Source organism: Capra hircus, chromosome 11 (genome assembly GCF_001704415.2).
Source record: "Capra hircus breed San Clemente chromosome 11, ASM170441v1, whole genome shotgun sequence".
In the NCBI taxonomy this organism is placed as follows: Eukaryota; Metazoa; Chordata; class Mammalia; order Artiodactyla; family Bovidae; genus Capra; species Capra hircus.
In genome coordinates this window covers 12,837,969-12,856,095 of record NC_030818.1, presented here as the reverse complement: position 1 = coordinate 12,856,095, position 18,127 = coordinate 12,837,969, and the positions used below count along the sequence as shown (strand labels likewise).

Genomic DNA, 18,127 nt, shown 5'->3' with positions numbered 1-18,127 from the left:
CCGTCTCCTGGATGTGGACTGCCCCATGGTGGGGTCCAGGTACAGGACACAACAGGGATCCTGGAAGAGGTGAGCTGGACCCTCATAGCTGGGGCCTGTGGCTGGGTGGGCGGGCAGAGACAGAGGGAAGAGGAAGGCCATGCCCGGGAGCCTTCCTGGTTCCTGGCGCTCCAGTGTGTGGCTGTCACATGGTCCCCTGTGTGGATTTCATTTCCCGCTCTTTGCATGGATCCAAGGTTGCCTGGGCTATGTCCTGATGTGATTCTGGCCTTAAGTGGATTGCTGCTATGTTGGAAGTCACATTTACCCAGACCCCAGGGACAGCAGTACGGAGCCTCATCTGGCTGAGTACCAGGTGGAGTGTTTTCAAGAATGAACATGTTCATAAGGGGACAGAATAGTCAAAGAAGCCTTGCTGGCGGAGGTGGCATTATGCATTAGATATTGTTGCAGTGCTTAGGAAAAAGGTGGGGAACATGCCTTTGACCCAACAGAGCAAGTGCCAGCTTGGGGACTGGCCGGTTTAGGGTATAGCATGGGTTGGGGATTCCTAGGTTCTGGGAGAAGCCTGGAGTTTGCATCCAAAAGAAGCAAGGCTGTATCCTTTGCTATGGCGGATGAGGAGCAGCTTTCTTCATGGCCTCCCTTGAGCGTGTGAGTGGGTGCTCCTGACTGAGCTGGGGCAGAGGCCTGGGCAGAGAGACAGGAAGGAGAGCCCTGGTCAGATGGGGGCTGGGAAAAGGGCAGCCACTTCCTGCCAACAGGGAATCCCCAGGCTGGGAGCGGACACCATTTGACATTTTCAGTGCAATTTGGACTTGAAGCGCAGGGTCAGGATGTGGGATTCGCAGGCCTGGCGCCCCTTACCTCACTTCCTTCAGCTCCCAGACCGAGGTGGGGTCCGCCAAGTGAGCTGGCTGTAATTGCGCCTGACAGGCAGCCTCCTACTTCTGGCTGGAGTTGCGAAAGACTGCCGATTTGGAAAGGGGACCGGAGTCCTGTCCGGGGAAGCAGCACGGAGCCCTCTCTCTTGATTGAGAGCGTTCTGTGGCCAAAACCCACAGCCTGCTCTGAAGAAGACCCAGCCCAGGGATGAGTTATTAAAAAAAGTTAAAATCCTTAATAACTGGATTTGTAATATATAACAGTGGAGGCTCAGATTCCGAGAGCAGGATCTGGCTGTGGTCTTGTCAGGAAGCAAATCAAAATCTGCAGCTTTGGGGCCAGAGCCCGACAAGGGCCAAGTGTCTTACTGCAGGGCCGGCCGGCCACAGGCCGAGGCGGGTATGGGTTAGCAGCACCAGAGGAGAGCAAGTCCTGAGGGTTTGCTGGGCACAGTGCTGGGCTAGCACCTCCCAAGGGTCCTAGGCCCAGGAGGGTGGATGGTGTATTAGCTGGTCTAGGGAACCATCCCAGAAGGTGATCCATGACCCCTTCATCCCCAGAGGTGGCCCGCAGATCACCCTGTCCCTCTGCATTTGAAGGCTAAGGTTCAGGCCGAGGTCCTGAGTCCTTTCTGGTTTTAAGAATCCCTGGGGACCGGGTGGAGGCAGGTTAGTCTTCCTGCTGCCTCTGGTCCTGCAGGAAGCCTGACGCCTTAGCAAGATTTTTCTGTCTTCCTTGCTGCAGCCAGGCTCCTGCTTGGTATCCCTCATTCAGCCCCCTCCAGGCTCCCAGCTTGATCCCTGTGAAGAGTGCTCCAGCCGTGACCTGCGAAAGCCCTGCCGGGAGCTTAGATTCTAGGCCACTGGCCATGGGGGCCCTCGAAAATCTGGGAGCAGAGATGGGTGTTAGGAAGCTGTCTGGCCTCAGAGAGGTGTGGGTTGGGGAGCGAGGGGTTAGGAGAGACCAGCTAGGAGGCTTTTGAGACTGATGTGAGGGGGGCCTAGGCCAGAGAGGGAAATGGAGAGAAACAGTGACTCTGGAGGGTGGTTTAAGGACAGCCGCTCCAGTGGGGATGGCCTTTGGGACAGCAGGCGTGGGTGGGAGGCGGGAATGAGGTGAGAGGCCACTCCCCGGGCTGAGGACTCCTACAGCTGGAGGCCAGTGGGGATGGCTTCCTGGAAGAGATGACTCTGTGCTCCCTTTGGGGGTCCAGTGCCTTGGGCTAGGGGCATGGGTGGTGGGCAACGAGATTTCCCCTATGCCAGGCATTTTGCCCACCTGGAGGGCCCCTCTCTGAGTGCTCTTGGTGGGGAAAGGAGACTGTTGCATTGCATCCTTGAGGTTTTGCTGTGGGGGAGACCCAGGTTCTCGGGGAGGGGGGGACAGCTGCTCCCCGTGCAGCCCCCAGCCTTCCTGTCTGTCCCTTGCTGTTGGCTCCTCTTCTGAATCCTCGCTCTTCCCCTTGCCCAGCTCTGCTTCTGCGTTTCCCTCTTTCTCTGTTTGCTCATTGGCCCGGACCTGCTCTCTCCCTCCTTCTCCCGCCTCTTCTGAGCCCTCTGTCTCGTTTCTTTTCCTTTTTGTCTGGAGAACAAAGGCAGTCTGCGCTGCCAAGGGGAATGAGTTCAAAGAAACTGCAATTTTAGATTTCCTGAAAACTGGAGAGCACACAGGCGCGTGTAAGTGTGTGCAAATGTATACGCTCAGGAGAGCATGTGTACGTGCATGCACGCGTGCGCACACACACACACACTGCAGAAGAGGTGATGGCAGATTCCTTAATAACTGAGGGCCCCGAGCCAGTGCAGAGGAAGGCCCTTTCTGGGGACCCTTGAGGTGGGATCGGGGCTTGTGGTCCTGAGTACCTCAGGGGGCGTGGTTCGGAATACTGCCCTTGGTTCTGCTACTCCTGTCTTGCCCCGTGGATGGATGTCCTGGAAGAAGGCAGAGCAGACTCATGGATTTTTTGCTGTGATTTGGGGGCCAACCAGATGTCACTCCATCCCCCTCCTAATCCAGGCAACAGGCTATGGCTTTTAGTCTGAGATATCCAGGAGATGTACCCTCCTGCACCCCCAAATCCTCCAGAAGGAAAAATTTGGTGTTTTGCAATCAGGAAAATAAGCCCAGTGGTTCCCCCCGCCCCCCCCCCCCCCCCCGCCCCAGCCCCCTATCCCTCCCCCAAGGCTTTAATTTAAAACACTGTTTTTCCTGGGAAGTGTAATTAGAGCAGCATGTTGTTCCTAACGAGCTGGGTGGGGCAGGCAGACAGTGGAGCCCTCCCAGCCCGCCTGGCTGGAGCTCCCCAAGGAGCCAGGGTCTGAGCGTTCAGAGGGTCCCCTGACTGTGCCCCGCAGGGTGGAGTGGGTATCTATGGGCTACTGGTCGCGGCACTGCCCTTGGTGGCTGGAGGGGCTGCCTGCACTTGCCCCTCCACTGGGGATGAACACAAGGCTGTCTAGTATGGTGGCCTCTAGGACTGGGAGACGAAGCAACCCTCATGGCCCATGGCCTTGATTCCCTGCACTGAACTGGCCAATAGGGTGGATAGATGAAAGTGGGTAGAGGGTGGATTCTGCTCAAGTGGGAGACAGAGCCTCATCTGTCCTTGAGACCTTGTCCTCTTGGCCTGCACTATCTCGGTGAGCACTCTGCTCACCTGTAGAGCCCCATCCGTGCAGCAGCCCTGGGTCTGCTCTCCATTCAGGCAGGGTGGGGAGCCTCCTGTTGTGTGGCTGCCCCTGAGGTCTGTGGTCCTCAAAGTCCCCGGTCACCCTTAGGACAGTGAATCAGGACACCCCTGTGGCGCTCTCAGCCTGCATCCACCCCCTCCCTGGCTGGCTCTGCTGACAGGGGTTGCAGCAGCCCATCCCACTGAGAATCGCTGCCCAGGAAGGAGGTGTTGTGCCTCTCAGATGGGCTCGACTGGATGGAGAAACTTGGGCACAGGAGTGGCCGTTTGGCTGGTACTATAGGACTCTCAAGTGTGAGATGTTGGAGACCAGTCAGAACCTTGGGAAACTGGAGCCCAGGGTCGTTTAGAGGGAAAAGAAGTCAGAGAGAGGGTAGTAAGGAGTTTCTGGAGTGGTTGGGGAGATTTTCTGGAGGATGTAGACTTTGAACTAGGCCCTAAAAGATGTGGTTGATTCTGGAAGATGGCAAAAGAAGCCCATGCAAACAGAGAGAGCCCTGAGCCCGCCCAGGGGAAGGAGGCTGGTGAGGATGCAAGGCTGTTGCAGACAAGAGTGTTGGGAAGGATGGAGAGTGTATTGGAGTAAGTTCTTTCTCCTCCCAGCCCCCCACCATTCACCCTCTGCCATCCCTCTCTCCCTTCAATCATCTGATCCTAAGCCTCTGTTTATTGGACAAGGGATTCAGCTGTGGTCCCTGCGTGCAGAATTGCTAGTTTAGCAAGTCAGTTGGGGTAGTTTAGTCATTAAGTCGTGTCCGACTCTTGCTACCCCATGGATTGTAGCCCGTCAGGCTCCTCTGTCCATGGGATTTCCCAGGAAAGAATACTGGAGTGGGTTGCCATTTCCTTCTCCAGGGGGTCTTCCCGACCCAGGGATCAAACCCACGTCTCCTGCATCTCCTGCGCTGCAGACAGACTCTTAACCACGGAGCCACCTGGGAAGCCCATTGGTTTAACATGGGACACAGACAAATGAACACATAGAAATGACAAGGGTGATGTGTCTTTCAATGGGACAAGTTGCTCTGGAAACTGTGGGGTGCTTAACTTAAACTTGGGGCTCCAGGGAAGACTTAAATGGACCCAGAGTCTGGATCGGAGGTAGCCAGATGAAGTGGGTAAAGAGTCCTTTGAATAGGAGGACCAGTGAGCTCCAACCTCACAGAGAATCTGGTGCCTCCTGCAGCCTGCTGGCATTCAGAGGGATGGGTGTTGAGTGTTTCTGGGGAGGTGGCTGGTCACTGCTTGGGGTCCTGCAGTGGAAAGTTAGTGGTGAGGCGTGAGACCAGAGAGGTCAGCAGAACTAGAAGATGAGGGGTCTTGGAGGCCGCGTCAAGGAGTTTGGGCTTCATCCTGAGTGGGTGGGGAAACTTTGAAGGGTTTTAAACAGAGTGACATTCTTAGAAATTGCCTCCTGGCTGCAGAGTACAGTTCTCACTCATTGTTGGAAGGAGATGCCAGATGCCAGATGCCAGAAGATGCCAGACGCCAGATATCACTTGTTGTGTTGTTGTTGTTTAGTTGCTGAGTTGGTCTGACTCATTTGCGACCCCATGGACTATAGCCTGCCCAGCCCCTCTGTCCGTGGGATCTCCCAGGCAAGAGTCCTGGAGTGGCTTGCCACTTGCATCTCCAGAGGATCTTCCCAACCCAGGGATTGAACCTGTGTCTCCTGCATTGCAGGGGGATTCTGTACTGCTGAGCCATCAGGGAAGCCCCAGATGTCACTTAGGAGGAGGCAAAAGAGGGTGGTGAGCCAAACCCAGGAAAGAAGACGGGTGCGTGGGCATGGGAGAGCTGTAGGAGACAGGTGTCTGAGGCTTGGGGACCAACAGAGGGGAAGGAGAGTCACGGGTGGCACGGGGCTTCACGGCTTGGCTGTCCAGGTGGATGGTGGGGCTGGTTTCTGAGATGACATTTGAAGAGAGTAGGTTTGAGGGGGAACTTAGAGAATCCAGTTTGGGACAAGTTCAGTGTGAGAAGCTGGAAGGACACATGGATGAAATAGCAGTAAGGTTGGATATGTGAGTCTGGGGCTTAGGAGAGACGTGTGGGAGAAGAAAGCCTAGGAGAGGGCTGGGCCGAGGAGCAGGAGGAGGCTGCCTGGAGACACAGCCCACAGCGGGGAGAGAGGGCAGAGAGGCCAGCGGTGAGGAACCAAAGGGACCGTGTTAGGAAGGAGGCTGAGGTCACCTGGCCAGACGCTGCCGAGGGAGGGAGAGAGCTAGGAGCCTGTGAGCTGCGCTTGCGCTACCGGCAAGTTGTTGTTAATTTTGGAGAGAGATTTCCAGGGAGGGGTGCAGAGGGCAGAGCGAGTGTATGGGGCCAAGGGTGGCCTGGAGGTGAGGCAGGGGTGGGGGATGGATGCAGCCCTTTTCGGGAAGCGAGGGAAGAGTAGCCACAGAGAGAAGGCGTGGACCGACCTGAGAGGCCATCTCGAGACCATCTGTAAACGAGGAAGGGAAACAGGCAGCGGATAGCGTGGAGAGCTGGGGAGGGCTGGATGGGACCGGCTTGGGGAGCAGAGTGTGGGGAGGCACAGATGCACCGTGACAATAAGTGTGCTTAGCGGGGAGGGGCAGAGGGCCACCTGACACCTGGCAGGAGGAGGGAGCCCCACAGAGGCGGGGATTCTGGGGAGTGGCAGCAAAGGGCAGGACCGAGGATGTCCCGGGGCTCCTGAGGGTGGCATGGCAGATGGAGGTGGCCTTGGGATGAGAATGGGGCGCCTGTGCCTGGTAAGCTGCCCCGCGGACACACCCCTAACCGCTGTTTCTGCTTGTCTCTCCTCCCGCCGGCCGGGCCTGGCCTCTGCAGCTGTGTGCACCTGCCTTCTTCCTCCAGGGCCTCCTGCCAACGGTACTGGAGCCCAGTCTTCTCCAGGTTCTTGTTCCCTGTCCTCCTCTGCGACCAGGTTCCTGCAGTGGGGAGCCTGGGGCACTGCACGGAGACACAAGTGTCCTCACGGGGAGCTCGGGGGAGCCCAGCGGGACGGTGGGGCATGGAAGTGAGGGACAAGCAACCAAAGGGACGCTGCCCAGAGTTTGGGGGCCTGGAGAGAAGTGTTCTGGGGGGAAATGTATTCCTGAGTTTTCCCGGTGATTTCAGGAGAACATTGCAACCGTGTGAGGAAGGTTTGGTCTTTCTGCCTCCCCACCCAGGAGCCTGGGGCTGCTCCCTTCCTGACCTCTTCTACTTGTCCATTTTATCATGGTCTTTTGGCCTTGGGCCCACGGTTGGCTGGGCATCAGCCTCGAGCAGGCCACGAGCAGGCTTCCAGGCATAACCTTTTTGAAAGTGAGGTGACCCCTGCTACGCAGTTGTCACAGCAGGTGGCCTTGCAGTGTCAAGGGTGGACACCAAGCCAGGCATGTCCATAGTGGCCAGGCCACTGCGGGCTCTGCCCCCAGCCTCCGGGGCACAGTCATGTGGACTGTGGCGTGCACAGCAGCCCTGGGTGTGCCCAGGGCCGCCCTGTTCATCACTCTTCCTCATGATGGCATCTGTTTCAGTCTGAGAAGGCGGGTGCGTCCTGCATCTTGTCACCTGCCTTGTGGGTCTGGAGGAAAATGATGAATTTCTTCATGTTGTGCTTTGGTGACACTGTGATAGCCATGAAGCTGGTGCTGATCTGAGAGGTGCCTCTGATGGCTCAGCTCTGCTCAGTCAGTGGGGTTGATCAACAGCAACTCTAGTGATGAAAACAGCGGCACTACCAACAGCACACTGGTCGCTACAGTCCCTGCTCTTTATTAAGCATCTCCCATGTGCCAGAAACACTTCACATTTGTTCTCTTGTTAAATTCTCAGAGCAATTTTGTAAGGGTGTCATCCTGGATCTTCACATGAGCGTACTGGACCGCAGAGTTTGAATAATTTGCCCAAGGTCAGACAGCTCAGAAGCTGTAAGGTTAGGACTAGGACCAAGGTCTGGTTTGATTTTCGAAATCAGCACCACTGCAGGTCAGTGTGCCGTGGGCAGGAGTGACAGCTGGGGTTGGCTGTGAAGGGACGAGGTGGGAGGAAGCGGGTGTGTTTCAGCACTCCAGCTGTCCCACTGTCGACGTCAGGGCATCTGCAGATGGATGCACGTCCTTTGAGAAGGAGCCCAGAGCGAGTCAGCTTGGAGAACGAACCCAGTGACTCCATTGCTTCTTACTGCAGTTATGTGAGGCAAGCTCTGTAGAGCCCACAGCACAGCCCTTGGATTCATAGCTGATGTCTCCTGGGTGTCAGGGCCTTCGTAGACGGGTGGTCAGGTTGTGCACTGCGTGAGCACACTGGGTCGACGGGAGTGCGATTTCCAGGGCAGGCATCGGACATCGGTATTTATTATAGTAGCTTCCAGCAGGTGGCAGTAAAGTGTCTTGTTCCAATAAAGTAGTAAACTAGGATGATTTTCTGACATGGAAGTAAAGAGCTTTAAGAAAGGGACATCTTTTTCTAATTGTCACAAAGTTGCCTTGTGGACTCCTATTGAGAGTTTACATGAACCAGGAACTCTTTTAAATGTTATCAACTTCTTCAAGCCTCACATTAAGCTTTAGAGGTTGATAATTTTTAATAACCATTTTGTAGATGAAAACCCTTGAGCCATAGAGGAGTGAAATAACTTATTTAACTCAGTAAGTGGTGGAGTTGAGATTCGTTCACACCCAGAGCCCGTGTTCATAACCACTGCTAGACGTGGTAGTTGTCTAACCCACAGGGATACCTGCTTCTGGTGCTTCAGCTGCTTCCCTATGTATTAATAGCTCTTCAGGATTCTCGCCCAAGTCTTTTTTGGCAGACCCATGGCAAGCAGAATTGCCCCCCTGGCCTCTTGCCACGGTGTGGAGGTGCCTCCCCAGCAGGCCGGTTGGTGCCTGGGGTGGCAGGCTTTTCCAGCCCTGCCTCCTGTTTGTAAGTGCCTCTTTTGGCTCACAGTGCACGCATTCTGTTCAGGTGTGCCACACCTCAGGACAGGTGCGAGAGGCGGGATTTGGGGGCTGGCCAGTGTCTCTGGATCTGTGGGGGCTGGAGATGGAACACAGGGCGGGTGATCAGTTGGGAGGGTCTGAGCTGGACGCGGGAGCGGCTAGCAGGTGGGCATGTGGTCCTCTCAGGACTGAGATGGGCTGAAGTGGATGTGTCAGGGTGGGCTGGACAGTGCATGTGTGTGCACGTGCGTGGGACAGGGACTGGGACCCCCGGGCGGCTCATTGTTGGGAGGAGTCGTGGCCCGGGGCTTGTCTGCAGCAGACTCACCTGACCCCTGGGCCGAGGTGCTGGCGCTGTGGCCCTGGAGAAGAGGGTGCCTGGGAAACTGACTGAGCTCTTGTTCCTGTCTGCCCGCTTGCCCCCTTGTGTCCTCGCCGCTCTATTTCTGTGTCTCTCCACACACGCTCTTTCTTTCCATCTCATCTGTCCTCCTTTCTTGTCTTTCTGCCTTGGGCTTCCTCCTGCCTTTGTCTCCCTTCTACCTCTTGCCCTGCAGTCAGAGGACACGGACCTGCCCTACCCGCCACCCCAGAGGGAGGCCAACATCTACATGGTCCCCCAGAACATCAAGCCGGTTCTCCAGCGCACCGCCATCGAGGTGAGCCTGCCCCCACCACGGGGGTGGGGGTTGGGGGCCTCCCTTTTTCTGGCCCAGCCTTGCCTGGGCCTGGGGCCTTTCCAGCTGCTCTCCTCACTCCACACCCCCAGGTCCTGGCGTGGGGTCTTCGGAACATGAAGAGCTACCAGCTGGCCAGCGTGTCCTCCCCGAGCCTGGTGGTGGAGTGCGGGGGCCAGTCTGTGCAATCCTGTGTCATAAAAAACCTCCGGAAGAACCCCAACTTCGACATCTGCACCCTCTTCATGGAAGTGGTGAGCCTGACCTCCCTGCGGTTTGCTGCCTACCGGAGTCCTGGTGCTTAGAATTTCCTCGCAGCCCCAGGCAGCCTGGGGTCCAGCTCCCTGCAGGATTCTGCCTGGCTCATGGTCTCGCTCCCACCTCCTTTGAGAACAGGAGGAAATGCTCACTGTCTCCTTCCTGGAGGATCCGCAGCCTGCGCACAGCACAGAGGGCGCCAGCTTGGTTCCGCCTCCCCAGATCCTGAGTCCACGGGAGTCCCAAGGACCCACCCGTGGCTGTTTCCTCTCTCAGGGCAGGCCTCAGTCCCCCAATACCGTCTGCCAGGGCTTTGACCTTCGGGGATTCCTCCAAATCTTCCTGGACCTAGTCCTCCCCCACCCTGGGCCTTTGCAGAGGGGCTCACCCCTGTGGCCTTTGGCCCCAGGCCCCTCCAGCAACCTGGTTTGCCTGGGCTTAGTAACCAGAGTAAGGCAAATCTGAGGGAAGGAAAATGGTTTGCAAGATGAAAGTGCTGTAGAAATTCCAGGCCCAATGGCTGTCAACAGAAGCCTCCTCTTGGCTGAACCAAAGCCACCACCGAAGGAGAGAATATAAATTATTTCAAGTTGTGTTCAAAGTGCTTTTAGGGTTGGGGGAGAAGAATCTGGGTCTGGAAGCCAACTCTTGAGTATCCACTTGGAGGGGGGGCTGTCTGCGAGAACTGCTGAGTCCCGGGCCAGCTTCTCGCTTTTCCCCTTCCCCAGCCAGTGAGGGTTCAGGGAGAGGAGACTTGTTTTAACTTTGGGCTGAGCTGGGTGTGTGTGGGGGTTAAAGCTTGAGGGGAAAGTCAGCCTCTGCATGCAGCACTCAAGAGGCAGACAGAGAGGTGGGCGGCTTCTGCCCCACTGGCCCGCTCCTGGGCTGAGCTGACCACCGCTTTGGATTGACAGCCCTTGGGGGTTAGGTGTAGGTTGAGAGTCATTTTCTGCTCCTTGGACTTGTCCTGGGAAGCAGGGCTCTCCTCCCTCTGAGACCTCCCGGAGATGAGGTCAGGCTATTGTCCAGAGCTTCCCTCTTCCTCCACCCAGATGCTGCCCAGGGAGGAGCTGTACTGTCCCCCCATCGTGGTCAAGGTCATTGATAACCGGCAGTTTGGCCGCCGGCCCGTGGTGGGCCAGTGTACCATCCGCTGCCTGGAGAGCTTCCTGTGTGATCCTTACTCAGAGGAGAGTCCGTCCCCACAGGGCGGCCCAGGTAGGGGAGGGGCTCTTGATTGGTGGAGTGGGGGGCAGGGGGGCTGGGGCAGGTGGGCTCCCCAGCTGAGACATGTCCTGAAGCCCTCCTCTTACCTGAATGAGAAGTGAATTTTGCCCAGCTGATGGGAGGGAAGGGCGGGAATCTTGTCTTCCTCAGGGCATCGTCTGGCCCCAGGCTGGGTCCTCCAGGGAGTGGGGGTTGATGCTGTGGTGAGAGGCTGCAGGAGAGGGAGACGCAGGGATCAAAGGGATGAGGAGAGAGGGAACTGGGGAGACGGGAGTGCGAAGGATGATGCTGCGAGAGGGAAGGACTCGGGGGTGGGAGAGGAATACACGAGTGAGAAGTGTGGCGAGACCCAAGGCCGAGTCTCATGGCTCGGGAGGGGTGAGTCCCCAGGGGAGCCCCTCTCAGGCCTGGACACTGCTGTCCCTCCAGATGACGTGAGCTTACTCAGTCCTGGGGAAGATGTGCTGATCGACATTGATGACAAGGAGCCCCTCATCCCCACCCAGGTAGGAAGGGTCCCTGGGCACAGACACTGGTTTACCCTCTCCCCCCGCCTTGCTCCCCTTCCTCATCACGCAGTCTCCATAAGACACTCCCCCATAGCCTGGTGGCTGACACCTGACAGGTGGAGGGACCCAGTTAGGAGCTTTCAGCCTGGAGGGAGCGGGGCGGGGGCTTGCGGGAAACCATGTGGGTCTCCTGGGCAAGACCCAAAGCATCTGAGAAAAACAGCCCTGCACCTTGGAGGCCACGTGGAGGGCTTGCCCCTGGCGATCAGCAGGAAATCAGAGTGGGGGGGCAAGAAAGAGGGAAGCAGGACAGGGTGAGGAGTGACTGGCAGTCTCCGGGGTGCCCAGCCCCGTTGCTAGGACCTTCCTTGGGGGGAGATTCACCTTTGGGCTTGTGCTTGGTGGCACCCTGGAGGCAGCTTGAAGGAGGGGTCTGTGTTCAAGCCAGTAGTCCCTCGTGCCCCATCCCCTCCACCTGCGGGAGGGAGTAGGGGCAGGAGGAGGGCCTTGCTGCCAGAGTGTCCAAGAGGCAGCCCTTTGCTCTCTGCTCCACCTGGTGAAGTGAAACTCGCTCTTTGCGACTCTTTCCGACTCTTTGTGACCCCATGGACTATACAGTCCATGGAATTCTCCAGGCCAGAATACTGGGGTGGGTAGCCTTTGCCTTCTCCAGGGGATCTTCCCAACCCAGGGATCGAACCCAGGTCTGCCACATTGTAGGCAGATTCTTTACCAGCTGAGCCACAAGGGAAGCCCCTTCTACCTGCTGACCCAGGCACCAATGCCAAACAGCATGGCAGGCGGCCTGTGGCATCTCTTACTAAGGGGGGATCACTCTTCCCACCTTGGACTCTGGGGGGCTGTGGGTCCTGTACGGCTGGGACCACCCAGCCTTATCACAGTGGAGATGGACACAGACCTCACTGTGAGCACCAGCCTTGAACAGTTCTGTTCCATCTGCTCCAGGTTGTTACCCTCTTGGCTTTGCTTGACCCTGGCTGCCCCATGGCACCTAGGGCTCCCAGAGCTTCTGGGCTGCCCAGAGCAGAGCCTTCCAGCCTACGGAGACAGCGCATGTGTCCTCAGGCCCACAGCCTATTTATTCAGGGGTGGCATTTTGGAAGGGTTCAAATTTTTTAAACAATCAGTCAAATATTAGCCTTGAGGACAAGAAGACAACCTTGGGTGCTGGGTCAGTCTTGGGGTCCTGAAAGCTGTCCCTGAGATGTGCTTCCAGGGGCTTCTGTCTGACATTTAGGGTGAATTTCTGCTTCTTTCCATGCACTCATCTCTTTCATCGTTTTGCTACTTCCAAGGGGACATTGCTGGTGTTCCGTCCTGGGCCACACTGCTGCTGACACAAGAACTTTATAGTTGCTCTCAAGTGTCACTTGGGAGACCCGGGTTCGATCCCTGGGTCAGGAAGTCCCCCTGGAGAAGGAAATGGCAATCCACTCCAGTACTATTGCCTGGAAAATCCCATGGACAGAGGAGCTTGGTGGGCTGCAGTCCATGGGGTTGCAAAGAGTCGGATAGGACTGAGCGACTTCACTTTCACTTTCAAGTGTCACTGGAGCTAAGCATCCTCACAAGGTCCCAGCTGCCCACTTTCTCCCACCTCTCTGGCTCTCCAGGGCCCCACCCCACCACCCTTTCTGCTGGGGACACCTCTGGCCAGCACCGGTCACTCAAGACTCAGCCTAGGTGAGGTCAGCTCCTTCTAGGATTCTTCCCTGGCCCCTCCACTTCTGCAAGTCCTGTCTCTTATCTGGGTCACTGCACTTGCTTAAGTCATGCTGCCGCTGTAAACGTTAGCTTGTTTCCTAGACTAGGCTCAGGGCAGTGAGTGGGGCCCATTCCTTTCTGTGTCCTCAATGCCAGCACAGGGCCTGGCTTAGAGGACGCATTCGAAGAAAGTCTGCCTGCCCAGATGGACAGATGGATGAGTGGATGGATGCCTGAGTAGATGGGTGGGTGGGTGGATAAATGGGTGGGTGGATCCTGCCTACTGTCCGTAGGAGCTTAGGAGGAGCTTCTCTTGCCTGAGGACACCAAATGGAAATTGCAAATACACAGAATTCGGCTGCTGTCAAGGCTTGGGTGGGTATTTGTAGCTGAATGAGGCAGATAATTAGCCCCAAGCTTGGTGCCCAGCGCCGGCTCCCACCCTTCAGCGGGCCGTCTGGGTCTGTGTGGGGTAGCACAGGGCTGGCCCAGTAGGATTTCCGTTCTGTGCGTGCCGCCCTCAGAATGTCCGCAGACTCAGATGGGGAGGCGCTGTGTCAGGGCCTGCTGGCTACAAGCACAGCCAGAGGCAGACAGTGAGTAGGCCCAGGCTGGACGTCCTCCCGGCGTTGACATGAGTGAACTGGGGCCGGGGTAGGAGCCAGAGCAGGGTCGGCAGTCTTTGTGGGAGGACATGGCTCTTGTTGCTGGCCAGGCAGAGGGTGGGGCTGGCTCACAGGGCCCCAGGGGTCCACAGGGAGAGGCGGCAGTGAGCTCCGCCTCCGCTGGTGGAGGAGGTTTGGATCCTGCCCTCATCCAGCTCTCTGTCCGATGGCGGAGGAGACACAACCTTATTGTCACGGAGCCCCAGACCGGCAGGGAGACCCGTCCCAGTCTCTAGGGAGCCGTGTCTTGATGGGGTCTGATGGCGGCTTCAGGAAAAAGCAATTCTGTGTTGTGCTTTTCTCTGAGATCACTGTTCTGATTCGGCTGGTCCAGGAAATCTTTCACTGACTCTGTCTTGCAAATCCCCGGTGTAGGACTTGGGAGGACCGGGGCTGACTCAGGAGACTGTGGGTTCCAGACCCAGTGGTTCACCAGCTAGTTCTGGCTGGGCTCTTGTCCCCTGTCCCCTTCCCGAGTGCAGGTAGGATGGAGGGCCCTGGTCTCTGGGGACTGGAGGAACTAGAAGTCTAGCAGAATTTGGGACTTTTCTGGCTCCTGTTTGTCTAACCTGTGTCTCCAGGCCACCTTACCATTCCCATTGTGACGCCGCCTCTCCGCTGTGCTCACCAGCTGGGGCAGTGAATCCAGCAGAAGGCTCCTCCCCAGCTCCAAATGCTCTCTTCCCACATCTGGCTTCTGTCCTGGTCCCTCCTGTCTCCTCTCTCTGTCACCCCTTCTTGGCCAAAAACCTTCTCCCTATCATCGCCCAGTTCCTGGGATGAGCTGCACATGCTGGAAAAAGTCACCAATGGCCTGATGCTCAGGTCACTGGGTTGACCACCACGGCTGAGCATTTCTCACATTTCTAGAAATCTTTTGGTCCATCAAGAGTGGCCAGTTCTAGAGATGATCTGAAATGGATGTATGAGACAGAACTGTCCGCTTGGCCTTCCAGGGTTTGAAAGTGGGCACCCATCTCTGGGGGTGAGGAGGGTCGTGGCCTCCTGGACTCTTCTCTGTAGGGGACTGGGATAAGATAAACTCTCACATAGCAACCCCACAGTGTATTCTTGGTCTGTGCGGCTGTCCTTTGTGTAGATTTCAGAACCATAGCCTGGGGATAGGGGTGGTATGAGTGTGTGTGCGTGGGTAAGTGTGCATGAGGGGTGGGGGGCTGGGAGCAGATGTGTGTGCAAGCTCAGTGCTGCTGCTGTAAGCATCGTGGCCTTGATGCCTAACTTTCTGAGGGCAGGCCAGTGGTGTCCTCAGAGAGGGGCTCAGGGGTGTTTCAATCTGTCTAGTGCTCTCCTTGAAATGAAGGCTATATTCATTTTTTTCTGATTATAAATATATGTCTATTATCTACAGTTGGGAAAATGTAGAAAAATAATGGACAGACAATGGCTCCAACCAGGAAGACAATGTGAATGAGCTGCTCCCAGCATTTCCTCTGTCCTGTCCTCCCCCTGCCGCCTCCCCGACTCCAGGCTGCTCTCCCTGTCCCATTCTGCCTCTGAGTCTGAATCAGGCTCTACTTTTACTTCCAAACAAACCTGGGGTCCTCGCCTCCTCGTCTGCGGGTTCTTGTGTTCTGATGAGGACGGGGGGAGAGTGGCGGTGCGGGAAGACACCTGGAGCTGGCTCCCCGCCATTCCCTAGAGGGTCTTGAGGCCACGTGTGGGTGACACCGCTTGCCTATCCCACACATCACCCACCTCCAGGCATGAAGGTGACCCTTTCCTGTTGCTCTGAGAGACCACCATGGGTAGGAGTATCCTCTTGAAGTCTCCAGGGACTGGAGTGGGGGGATGTGTGTGGGCTGAGGAGGGCTAAAGAGGAAGAGAGAGCTCTTGGGAAGTCTCCCCTCCAGTGGGCAGAGACAGGAGGTCTGTGTGGTGGATCCGTATGAGATGGTGAGAGTGATGGCAAAGCCATGAATGCTTGCTTAGTAGGGACACCAAGATCTGGGACTCTGAGCCTGCAGGGTCAGCATGGACAAAGTCATCAGGGAGCTTCTCTGAGGGGGCTGGTGAGAGGGGTTAGAACAGCAGTGGGGAGAGGAGGCCTTTCCTGGTGGCCAGAAGAGTAGGGCAAAGGCGTGGTGGTGGGCGGTGTGTGTGTGTGTGGATTGCGTGTGTGTGATGGTGTACTGAGTGTGTGTGTGTGTGTGTATGCACACACGTGTGTGGTGGGCCTGGGAGGCTCTGGGGGAAATGCAGGCTAGTGTGCAGGAGGAGTCAGGAGGCTTGCTCTCCACGGGCATGGGGTGGGGTGCTGGGGCTGGCTGCTCCCTGGCTCCCGGCTCGGGCTAATTTTGAGCCGCCTGCTCCGGTTTTAGTCTCTGGGACGCCGTGAAGGTGGGAACGTGCTCCCAGAACCGGAGCAGCAAATTATGCCCGGATCCCAAAGGGGAACGTGTAATTTCGGAAGCTGGCCCAGACCTTTGGAGCACTATGTTTAGCTTTATTTTTTCTCCCTCTCGCACTGGTGAACTGCCGGTTTCCCTCTCACCTTTCCAAAAACGATCTGTATTAAAAATAACAATAAGGCTTCTGTGAGGTTCAGGATGAGAACCAGAGGGGCAGAGCTGCTGCCTGGCTGGGCCGGTCTCTGGGCCGCTGAGGGTTTTACGTGGAGTTCATCTGGTCGATTCAAGGGTCACGCCACCCGCCCCCCCCCCCCCCCCGCCCCCACGACATGTAGCCAGCCCCCTGGAATCCTCCAGCGGCGTGGCTGCGTGCCCGGCCGTTCTGCCCTCCTGCCTGTGCTGCTGGGCCTGAACAGCCGAGGGCTGGTTTAGGGGAGGCCAGGGTCCCCCTCAGTGAGGCTCCCTTCCCAGATCAGGGAGGGGACTGTGAGTTCCCAGACTACCTCTTCTGCGTTTCCCTGACCCCAGGCGAATGGGTCTCCCTGCACCTTCCTGCTAAGGAAGGAAGGACACTGGGGCTTGGCCTCTTGTGGAGACCCCAAGAGCCCCCTGACCCAGGCTGGAAGGACAGAGGGTCTCCCTCCTGGCAGCGCTGGGTCCCCGCTCCGGTCACACCCCTTCCCCTGCCTCCCTGGACTGCTTGCCCTGGCAGCGCTGCTTCATTCGCACCTCTGCCCTTCACAACTCCTGTCTCCTCTGCCCACAAGGCATCTCCTGGCCACCTCCACCTAGACTGGAATGTGTCCCCCAGGACCCCATCACCTCCTCCAGGACTGTTTTAGTGGTGCCCCAAAATGTCACCCTGCCTGTAGCCCTGACCCCCACCAAGGCTCTCCTGGACCCTGCAGCCCAAGGATTCATCCTATAAAGTATGGATTCACCATACCGCGAGATTGCAGGCAAGGATCTGATGCCAAAGGAGAAGGCAGCAGGTTTTCTGTATTAAGAGGTGGCGTACCTATGAGACTGGTTTGGGGCAAAGTCGTATGATGCCCTGATGTCTGTCCTTGAGAATAGAAGACTCAGAAACGTGCACTGGCTTAGGAATGGTGCCCAAGCAGGGGTTGGTATGGCTCAGCTGTTAGGAGAAACCACCAGCAGTGATGCAGAGCTTGGTGGATGTCTGAGGTCAGGATGATTGAAAGGCTGGGAGGGCAAGTGAGAGTGGAGTCAGCGGTGCCCAGGGCTCTAAGAAAGCAGGCAGGAGACAGGCATGGGCTGAGCCCTCGCACGTGCCTCACCTTGTCCTTGGCATGCACAGCCTTCATCTCATCCACACTCGCTGCTGCTCTGACAGTTCAAGGCTTGTGCCCGTTCTCCAGATGGGGATGCTGACTCAGAGGTCAGGGTCACATGGAGCACCGGGGCCAGGATTTGGAGCCACACTTGTCCAACTGCAAAGCACACGTTCCTCCCACAGCTTTTGTAGCCTCCCTGGAGAGAGAGCAGAGGGTGCCCACTTGGAGAGTTCTGCTCCCTTGGGACTGTCCAGTCTTCCCCGACGTGGCTTTTCGAATCCTGTTGCTAACCAGCGTGTTTAATTTGTAGTTTGCAGATGGTCTGTCGGGCTTGGCCCCCACTAACATGGCATCTTCTCCATCCAGTCTTCATGTATGTATCGTTTTCCTATTTGGGGGCACCCTGATTTCCCCGGGGGGACTGGGTGGGGTTAGGGAGTTAGGAAGGGAGCAGAGGAGGTGCGGGTGGGAGGGGAAGAGAGGAGTTTTCTGAGCCCTGGCAGAAAACAGTTAACCTGCCCTGTGTGGTAATGGAGGGGTGGGGAGAAAGCTAAGCAAAGATTCTCAGAAACAGATGAGTCTTGGTGCATCCTGGGATTTACCTTAATCCTGCTTCCCTGCGTGAGGGCTGAGGTCTTGGTTGGGATTGCATGGGCCAGGGAAAATGGGGAAGTCTCTGGACCCTGACTGCTGGGAGGCGGGACATGAGAGGCCTCTGTGGGCAAGAGGCCTATGGTACTGCAGAGCCCTGGCTGTCCCCAGCAGGTGCTGAGTGCTCTGCTGGAGCCCGCAGTTCACACCTGCAGTTCCTGGAAGTGCTGCGTCTGTCCTCCTGGGCTGATTTCCTAGGTGTTGTCTTCAAGGATCATGGGTCCTTCCAGGAAGATGGCTGTTGTGTCTAGCTTT

General features: G+C 56.9%; 1 protein-coding gene across 23 annotated transcripts in view; it reads left to right on the top strand.

The window, feature by feature from the left end:
- Nucleotides 1–18,127, top strand: part of DYSF (dysferlin) — a 225,932-nt gene that overhangs the window by 147,011 nt on the left and 60,794 nt on the right. For 9 of the 23 annotated variants that reach the window (XM_018055074.1, XM_018055072.1, XM_018055068.1 and 6 more), the window contains 5 exons: nucleotides 40–69; nucleotides 9,051–9,152; nucleotides 9,263–9,424; nucleotides 10,481–10,646; nucleotides 11,085–11,161. In XM_018055074.1, coding sequence (XP_017910563.1) covers nucleotides 40–69; nucleotides 9,051–9,152; nucleotides 9,263–9,424; nucleotides 10,481–10,646; nucleotides 11,085–11,161 — 537 coding nt within the window. Of the gene's footprint in view, nucleotides 1–39; nucleotides 70–6,391; nucleotides 6,434–9,050; nucleotides 9,153–9,262; nucleotides 9,425–10,480; nucleotides 10,647–11,084; nucleotides 11,162–17,531; nucleotides 17,595–18,127 lie in introns of all 23 variants that reach the window. The other 14 variants (XM_018055066.1, XM_018055070.1, XM_018055060.1 and 11 more) reach the window with 3 other exon arrangements.